Source organism: Schistocerca serialis, chromosome 7 (assembly GCF_023864345.2).
Source record: "Schistocerca serialis cubense isolate TAMUIC-IGC-003099 chromosome 7, iqSchSeri2.2, whole genome shotgun sequence".
NCBI classification, from domain to species: Eukaryota; Metazoa; Arthropoda; class Insecta; order Orthoptera; family Acrididae; genus Schistocerca; species Schistocerca serialis.
This window is the reverse complement of record NC_064644.1, coordinates 210,824,996-210,835,292: the sequence shown is the minus strand read 5'-3', so window position 1 is coordinate 210,835,292 and position 10,297 is coordinate 210,824,996. Positions and strand designations below refer to the sequence as shown.

General features: G+C 43.7%; 1 protein-coding gene across 1 annotated transcript in view; it reads left to right on the top strand.

Moving 5' to 3' along the window:
• The first annotated feature begins 2,563 nt into the window (after nucleotides 1-2,563).
• LOC126412980 (myogenesis-regulating glycosidase-like) overlaps nucleotides 2,564-10,297 on the top strand; it is a 60,956-nt gene continuing 53,222 nt past the window's right edge. Inside the window, exon 1 of the mRNA XM_050082872.1 lies at nucleotides 2,564-2,681. Within this exon, the coding sequence (XP_049938829.1) occupies nucleotides 2,564-2,681 (118 nt within the window). The remainder of the gene's footprint in view (nucleotides 2,682-10,297) is intronic.

Sequence of the window (10,297 nt, the reverse complement as noted above, 5' to 3'; positions counted from 1 at the left end):
CTGCACACAATTGGTCAGTAAAATTTGTCCATCATGTTCATAGAAACAATCTCCTATTAATTTTACAGCTAAATCACTGCCAATTGTTGGATATAATTACAAATTTTCAATAGCTGCTGCACTTTGTCCTTCAGTTCTCGTAGGGACTTTTACCGTGGAAAATAATTCAGAGTTCGACATCAGCAACTTTTTTACATACATAGCCAGTCCTCCTTTCTTCGTAGCGTTTTTACATTAGTGTGAAATTAGCTCGTATCTCGACGAGTAAAATAAATTTCAGTGATGTGCATATAATCTGATACGCGCAAGTCTGCTAAAATTCCATCTATCCTTTTATTTTTTCTAACTGGATATTATGACAAGCTTATCGTTTCTATAAATGAGGCTTCTGATGTTTTGATGGAAGGTATTAAGTGATTTCCTTAAACATCCTTGACTTTGTACAAACTGTAGTATTTTGTTGTACTAGTTACTGTTTCAACTGTGACTATATTTATTCTGCAGCTTTGTCTTTCAGGTGAATTCGTCCTAAAAGGTCCTAGTGGTGAACCTTGCTGAAAATCATTGGGATAGCATGGATTCTGGTATGGTCAGAACGGATGCTTCTGGTAGTTAGCTGTGCAGAGGCATTCAGATGAAAACCGTGTTGTGTATTATGTGACTGAGAGAGAGGCGATGCATCACTCACACCTATGCGTGAAAGTCGTTCTATACATGGTGTTACAAAAAGGTACGGCCAAACTTCCAGGAAACATTCCTCACACACAAAGAAAGAAAATATGTTATGTGGACATGTGTCCGGAAACGCTTACTTTCCATGTTAGAGCTCATTTTATTACTTCTCTCCAAATCACATTAATCATGGAATGGAAACACACAGCAACAGAACGTACCAGCGTGACTTCAAACACTTTGTTACAGGAAATGTTCAAAATGTCCTCCGTTAGCGAGGATACATGCATCCACCCTCCATCGCATGGAATCCCTGATGCGCTGATGCAGCCCTGGAGAATGGCGTATTGTATCACAGCCGTCCACAATACGAGCACGAAGAGTCTCTAAATTTGGTACCGGGGTTGCGTAGACAAGAGCTTTCAAATGCCCCTATAAATGAAAGTCAAGAGTGTTGAGGTCAGGAGAGCGTGGAGGCCATGGAATTGGTCCGCCTCTACCAATCCAACGGTCACAGAATCTGTTGAGAAGCGTAGGAACACTTCAACTGAAATGTGAAGGAGCTTCATCGTGCATGAACCACATGTTGTGTCGTACTTGTAAAGGCACATGTTCTAGCAGCACAGGTAGAGTATCCCGTATGAAATCATGATAACGTGCTCCGTTGAGCATAGGTGGACGAAACTAAAATGAACTCTAACATGGAAATTAAGCGTTTCCGGACACATGTCCACATAACATCTTTTCTTTATTTGTGTGTGAGGAATGTTTCCTGAAAGTCTGGCCGTACCTTTTTGTAACACCCTGTATAGAGCGCGTTTATACACTCTGCATTATCAGCTGTGTCAGTCACACATTTCCAGCTGTGTCGCTGCCTAGGTGTGAGAAGATAACAGTTTTACGTGTAGTCCGAGAAAATAAAAGAAAGAAAGGCAAAGGGATCTGAGACAGCTTTGTAGTTGTGGAACGCTACTGGACGAAACCTGCTTTGCTCTCCATCTAAATGTTATTACGAAACCCGTAATACCATAATGGTGATGGACTGAAGTCGAATTAAGTCAAATGATGCTGGGGAATTTAGACTAGGAAATGAGACATTAAAAGAGTAGTTGGAATTTTCTCATTGGACAAGAAAAATAACTGGGTGCGGCAGATACAAAGAGGATAAAAAATGCAGGCGGACAACAACAAGTTAAGTTTTTCAGGCCAAAAGAAAAACACATTATAAAGATATATTTTATGTAGGACTTTCTCAGGGTATTTGGAGTTTATCTTTGTGTGGAAGTGAAACAGGAACGAATAATCGCTTATACAAAAAGAAAACAAAAACGTTTGAAATGTGGAGTTGCAGAAGAAAGCTCAAGATTACCAGAGGTTACTAGATAACCATTGAAGAGCACTGACTGTAATCAGAGAGTAAAGGTGTTTATCGCACAACCTGACTAAAACAAGGGATAGGTTCATAGGACTCAGGCCGAGTCTCCAAGAAATACTTTATTTGGTAATGGAGGATGGTGTGACACGCGGAAATTTTGGAGACAGACCAAGCACTGAACACAATAAACAGGTTTAGGTGGACACGAGTTAGAATCGAGTTGTTTTTTAAGTAACCAGAAGACATTGTTAAAGATAAATGACAATGTAACACGAGAGGCTTGCCGGAAGTAAGAATGAAACTATATTCAGGAAGCTTCTTATGGACTACAAAAGTTGAGAGCAGGAGGCGTGCAACGTATCAACCACCGTTATTATCACTCTACCATTAATAGACAGAAATGATAGAATGTTGTCTAATATTGGGCAGTGATAGATGTGCGCAGTCCATAGTCTGTAGTCGCCCTGCAGCAGACTCGTACATTGATGACTTGTGTGGTGTGTTTCTGCCGCAGCTATGCGTGCGCTGTTATTGCTGTCGTCGCTGTCCGTGCTGATGATGACGTCGGCTGCGGCTGACGTCAGCACTCGGTACGACGAGAGCACCGGCCGCATCGTCGTCTCCATCGAAAGAGGTGATGTCACTCCTTCATCAAACCTACCCTGCTACAGCTTTAACCAATATCTAGACACACATCAAATTTAAACAGAATCAGCTTCCACTGTCAACAGCAGCGTCAGCAGAATCAGTATCCCTCCTGATTGCATCATTTGAAACATTACCCACCCTTACCCCCTTCGTTTTTAACACTGTGTAGCGCAGATCAAAGGGCGTTGCTGACCGCTGAGGTCAACCAATTACAGAATTATAAGGGGTGATCAAAAACTTTCCGTTCAAAGACCACACCAGCCCCTTGCCTTCATGTCAGTGCGGATGTACCACATCGCAGCTGCGCTGGGTTCCATTTACGCTGCAGCAAAGCTCTCAAACGGAAACGTCTCGATCGCTTCCTGTACAAACACACGGTCGTGCTTGTTATTTCACATTGAACTGCATCAATTGTCTGTCAGTGAAACTGCAACAGTGTTTCGATTAACTTCTTTTTCATTATTTCTCCCCTACATAAAGCAATTATTATTTAGACAGTGATTGCTAAAAGACGATAAATACACTGCGTCACAAAAAAGTGAACCTCCAAGAAGGGGAGAAGAAACAAAATGAAACTTCACAGGTTGGGAGGGTATGGGGAGTTATTTCAGTGTTTGCAAAACAGCGTCAAATTTACAAAGAATTTGGCAGTATGAGTCCACTTATCTGTATGACGTTGCACTTTCTCTGACCTGAATGAATGCGCTGATCCGGTTGGGGAGGGTGAACTAAAGACGTTGTATTCTATCCAGAGGAAAGTTTGCCCCAAACTCCTGTAACTTGTCCTTGATATCCTTGATACTGGAACTGGAACGGAGTTGGCTCCACACAGGTTCTATCGGGACAGATCTGGAAATCTTGTTGGCCATGGGAGTACCTTAACATACGCTGCAGTTCATAGACCAAGTGCCATGTACGGAAAAGCATTGTACTGTTGAAAATGGCACCACAATACTGTCGCATGAGAAGTAACATGTAACGTCGCAGGTTGTTCACGACGTATTGTTGCTCCATTAGAGTTCCTTCAGTCACTACCAGCTCTGACCTGAAGTCATACCCCACTGACGTCAGGTATTGTGGTGCCATTTTCAACAGTACGGTGCTTCTCCATACATGGCACTTTACAGCATATTACTCCGTACTACATCACCTTATAAACTACGATTTCGCCCCATACCTGACTTTACGTGCTTATTTTACGTGTACAAGTAGGGTGACTTTGAACCTCTGCATCTCGGAAACGGATGAAAGATATGAAGAAAATTTTCAATGTTGTTCGAGATCGGTATCTTAGAAATATATCGTAAAAATTTCAGCCATTTTGTATGCATAACCGTCTTGGAATCCTCAGCTCGGTTTTGGTCCATTGGTGACGGTGACAATATAGCAAAAAAAAAAAAAAAAAAAAAAAAAAAACTTTTTGTGTTGCGAGCAATAGAGGATGAATTTACTGGAATACGATATAATGATGTAGACTGTGATAAATTTTGGGTCAGTCTTGCAGGCGTGCATGGAAAACCGAAGTGGTTTAGGCGACAGGTTACGATATGCGGGAAATCCGTATCTGAGTCCCGGTCTGGCACACATTCTCACACATATGTCAGTAATAGTTAGTATCTCTTTCCCAACACAGCTGGTGCTAAGATGTTTGCAGGCAGTGAATTTATTTCGAATTAATTTCGGATAGCTGTCAGTCGTCATTAATGACTACACATACAGACATACAAGTAAATATTACATGCTGAGGCGGGCGCAAGACGATAATATCATGGATCTGGATTCCTCATAGTCTCGTTCTCACTGGTGTGGGAATACAGAGTAACGCTGTGGCCGTTAAGCGATGAATGTAGGGGACTATGGTACAAGGATGAAAACAATGTGACAGATGGAAGTTCGGGTCGGTCCGGGAGGCGAGCACACATAGCCGAAGTGGTTAAGGTGACTGTTCGTGATAAGCGGGGAGTTCGGGTTCGAGTCCCGGTCTGGAACAAATTTCCATATGTCACTAATAGATAGTGTGAGATCTATATCTCACACAGCTGATGCCAAGATATTCACAGTCAGCGAATTTACCTTGAATTGCACTCATTGACGATGGCATCATGCAGAGCTATTGAATTTCAGCGATATTGATTGCTACGTTTCACTCACTGTTCCAAATAGTAATAGATATGTTCAGTGGTATTCAGGGGTTGGTTGGGTTAGGTTGATTTGGGGGGGGGGGGGGGGGGAAGAGACCAAACAACGAGATCATCGGTGTCATCGGATTAGGGAAGGAAATCGGCCGTGCTCTGGCAAAGGGCCATCCCGGCATTTGCCTGAATCGATTTAGGGAAATCACGGAAAGCCTAAATCAGGATGGCGGACGCGGGATTGAACCGTCGTCCTCCCAAGTGGGAGTCCAGTGTGCTAACCACTGCGCCACCTCGCTCGGCGGGATTCAGATCGAGTGAGTTAGCAGACCAGCTGATGTGTGATAGGATGCCTGAAAGTTCATCAAAACTTCTCTGTGAACACAGCCATTGTCATCTTTCAAGACGGTGGTGTAAACTGACGATTGACCATTAAGATGGAGAAACAGCCACACTTGTTCACCTAGTACCTTGAAATAAATATCCTAGTTCATATTCAACGTGATAAATAACCTCAAAACATCCGCAGAACCACTTCTCGTCTGAAGTGCACCCTCAACATACTGCTGGTTAAATGCCAGATTGGGCTGTTAGTGCTCATAACAGGTCGCAACCCTGCGCTAAACGCCTCGAATCAGCTACTGCCCCGTGTTTGTGTTACTTGGCTCGCTGAAGACGTCTCAACGAGAGTAATGGCCTTTTGCGGGGCACCCGGCTGCTAATGTCCACAACAAACACTTACGTCCGCGATGTCTGCACGGAATCTGCTTGAGTTAGTCCTGCATACACTGACTGCAGCAATTGATGTCGAGCTTGAAACCGACTGTCACTGACAGGGAGTGATACTCATCGTCGTTTCCTGTCGATTATGATCCTTTTGCGATCACTTTTCTCACGACATGTTACATAGCATAGGATGGTACGCTATTCCGTATTCAAGGTGTCCCAGAAATGTTGCGACAGATATCGATTGGTTGTAGAGCGCGTCTTGAGGAGTAAATCGAAGACAGGAATCCGTGTCCGGAAAAATCATTCAACGACGCTACAGAACGTCAAAGTTGAGGCACCAATGCCTGCCACCTACGCAACCCGTTCGGCAGCAAACGTGACTTCATTAGTTGACGCACCGAAGGCGGAACGTCTCGCAATGTTGCTTGTTATTCAGTGATCGCGACTGATTGCCACGATCTCCAGTGGAGAAGATGTAGCTAGCTGTTGCGTAGACTGACCTTGTCTTTTATGAACGTGATGCTCTGTTCCCGTGCTGGATGACGGTTGCCATCTGCCGTTTATTTTTCTCATGGATTCCGAAAAACATTGGCGATTGTAGAAGGTTCCAGTAGGAAAATAAACTGTGGATGGAAACCGGTGCCCAGAATCGCCATCCACCGATGCAACAGAGCTTCGCAATCGTAGGAGACAGTGCCTTTCTACGCAGCGGCTAGCTCCATCGTCTCCACTGGCGATCACTGAATAACAAACAACACGGCGAGACGTACCGCTTACTCTTCGTCACCATACACTATCACGTTTGCTGCCAAAGGGGTGTTATAGGGGCAGGCGCCACCACCTTTTCACCTTTTACTTCGACGCTCTGTAGCGTCGTTGGTTGGCGTTCCTGGACACAGGTTCCTGCCCTCAATAACCTCTCGAAGATGATCGCATCATTTTTGGGAGATCCTGTAGACACATTGGGTAATCAGCATTGATACACCAAAAAGTTGTGCAACTTCATTTGCAGTAGGGTCATAAACACTGTATCTGCCGGCTGCTGTGGCCTAGCGGTTCTAGGCACTTCAGTTCGGAACCGCGCTGCTGCTACGGCCGCAGGTTCGAATCCTGCCTCGGGCATGGATGTGTGTGATGTCCTTAGGTTAGTTAGGTTTAAGTAGTTCTAAGTCTAGGGGACTGATGAGCTCAGGTCTTAAGTCCCATAGCGCCTAGAGCCATTTGAACCATTTTGAACACTGTAACTCTGCCATTCTGTCACTCCTCCACGTCGGCCTATTGCACTGGACTGATTCCATACAAACAACTGTTACTTGCATAGGACGTCAGTGGCATGATTTAATGTCATTGAATAACATCGAATAAAAGTTTAAAAATTAAGGAGCCTTTTCGGAAGGTATTTGTCTGGAATGTGGCACTGAACAGAAGTGAAACACGGTCAATAAGCAGTTCAGACAAGAAGAGATTAGAAGATTATAACATGACCACGTAAAATTATACTCAGATCAGATTCGTGATATATGATGAATCGTATTTTGCCTCTTCGCTGCACTTTGCTCCACCTGAAACTTAGATCCTGGATTTCCCTTATGGTCAGGCAATTTATCTGGTAATTAATCTTCTATAAAATGACGCAACCGAAACATATAAATCCATTTTATAACACTTTCGTCGCATCACAAGATTACGTGACACACAAATGTGCTTTGCCAATATCTGTAATAAAATTGACCCTGACAGGATCTTTAACTAAAGTAATTGATTCTGGCAGTTACCGCTGAGGTTTATATAGATTCTAACTATCGGGACATAGCTGTTTACATTGTTTAACATAGGAATTTTGAAGATTTCAGTTAAAAATTGTATAGTTTTAAGGATGAGTTACATGATTTAGATTAATAAATCATTGCAAACACTCCAGAATAACAAACAGACGGAAAGAATATTGTTAATGTTGTTAAAAATCAAAAAGTATATTTTTACAATAATACACTGACGGAAAAAATCGCTACACCAAGAAGGAGTTGTGTGCCATAAACGAAAGTTGGTAGTCGTGTTTCTACAGCTGAAAGTTGATATCTATTCACGTTTCACGCTGCTCGCATAAGAGTAGCACTACTAGCGCCACTATGAGGATGCAAATTATGTTTGCTTTAAATACGCGCTGTAACGGTCATGAGCGTTAGTTACTTTTGAGAATGGACGTGGTGAGTTGATGGTAGTCAAGAATGCTTTTAAGGCACAAAGACACCATTATCAACATCCCACTGAGTATGAACGAGGTCGTGTAATAGGGTTACGAGATGCTGGATGTTCCTTCTGCCACACTGCACAAAGACTCGGTTGGAATGTAGCCACTGTATACTACTGCCGGCAACGGCAGTCGCGGGGATGTACAGTCGCAAGAGGATCTGGCTCCCGACGGCCACGCGATGCTAATGAGAGGGAAGACTATCGTGTCCAGCGTATGACTCTGGCTCATCGTCCTGCATCTGCAGCAGTAATTTGAGCAGCAGTAGGCACCACAGTGACGCAACGAACTGTTGCAAATCAATTATTTTAACGACAGCTCGGAATCAGACTCCCTGTAGCGTGCATTCCACTGAAACCCAAACAATCACCTTTTGCGACTTCAATGATGTCAAGCGACAGCTTATTAGAGGGCAGAGAGGAGTTCTGTTGTATTTTCTGATGAGAGCTGATTCTTCTCGGAGCCGGTGATGGCCACGTGTTGGTTAGAAGGAGACCACTTGAGCACCTGCACCCAACCTGTCTGTCTGCTAGACGCACGGCACCAACTCCTCGACTTACGATCGGGGTTGTGATTTCGTATGACAGTTGTTGTGACCTTCTTTTGTGTTTATCCCAAGCACCCTGACTGCAAATTTGTAGTAAATCTGGTGATTCGACCTGTTGTGCTGCCATTCATGAACAGAACTTCAGGGGGTATTTTCCAACGGGATAACGCTCGTCCACATAAAGCTGTTGTTACCGAACATGCTCTGCGGAGTCTCAACATATTGCCTTGGCTTGCTCAATCACGATGTCTGTTCCAATCGAGACATGAGACAGACATGAAACTCCATCCCCAAAACTGACACCGGGCATCTGTACAACACAATGCATGCAAGTTTGTATGCTTGAATTCAACATTTTGGCGGTTACACCGTTTATTAATGTGGCAGCATTTCACGTTTGCGATAACTCATATGCCGCTTACGTTGACCTGTGATTTTTCAGTGTTCAAAAAAATGGTTCGAATGGCTCTAAGCATTATGGGATTTAACATCTAAGGTCATCAGTCCCCTAGACTTAGAACTACTTAAACCTAACTAACCTAAGGACATCCCACACATCCATGCCTGAGGCAGGATTCGAACCTGCGACCGCAGCAGCCATGCGTTTCCGGAGTGAAGCGCCTAGAACCGCTCGGCCACAGCGGCCGGCTTTTGCAGTGTTAATCACTAGGCAAATATATTCCCGAAATTTTTTTCACGTATATAATTTACAAAACTATATAACTCTTCAATCCTAAGTTTTTTTGTGAGTTTTACAATGCGTTTACATTCATCTAGTCCATCTTTTATACGAATTGTATTTCATAAAGGTTTCATTGTAGTTCATCATAGCTGCATTCAAAGTACCGTAATTTTATCAATTTAGCTAATAACTAAGATTATAACGTCAGCCCATTACCAGTTCCCACATCGCGTACAAATCGCGAAGTCTTACCGAACGGTTCTGTTGGGCGGGAATCGCTGTTTCCATTAAGCGCCAGTCAATTCTGTTACTTACAGGTGCTATAGAAGACTGTTCAAGAGTGTATGGACAGATCGAATAACTAATGAGGAGTCACTGAACCGAAACGGGACAAAATAAATTATGGCACGATCTGACTGAAGTAAAGGATCAGTTGTTAGGACACATCGTGGGGCATAAAGGAATTGTCAATTTGATAATGGAAAGAAGTGTGGGGAGTAAAATAGTAAGAAGAGACCATGACTTGGTTATATTCCACACGAGTGAGGGGAGCAGATGCACAAAGTTCTCCATTTGGTAGACGTGTAGTTGGTTGATTTGGTGGAGGGGACGAAACACCGCGGTTCATCGGTCCCATCGGTTTAGGGAAGGATGGGAAAGGAAGTCGGCCGTGCCCTTTCACAGGAACCATGCCGGAATTTACCAAAATCGATTTAGGGATATCACGGAAAACCTAAATGGTTTGAACCGTCGTCTTCCCGAATACGAGTCCAATGTGCTAACCGACAAGGCAATAAAAGAATGAGTGTCTCAATATGGTGTAGAATGTGGGCTGTTTTGAAACTTCGAAGCCGGATCCTTTCCTCTCTCGGGCAATATTCTAACCGATTTAACTGCCCAGGCAAGACGCACGACCCATCCTGACAGTTGCAGTTCTGCCAGTGGCTCCATCCTTTAAAAATTTCATGGCATGCAGATTGTCCCACAAAATTTCGGGAGAGCTACCGGATATTTGCAACTTGGTGCCAGGATATTTCAGAGCAGAGTCCTCTAGTCACCTTCAGGTGGTATTGACGAATATTCACTGATTTCACGTATTTAAGACGCCGCCGGCACATGGCTGGTGTATCCACCTGGCATAGCGCATGTGCTGATTGAATGGTGAATGCTCGCCACATAGATATCAAATCGATTGTCCTCGTGCGGTAAAATCGCGGAACGACGCCGGCTACGCAGAGAACGAAGTTTTCTTTTGTGACAA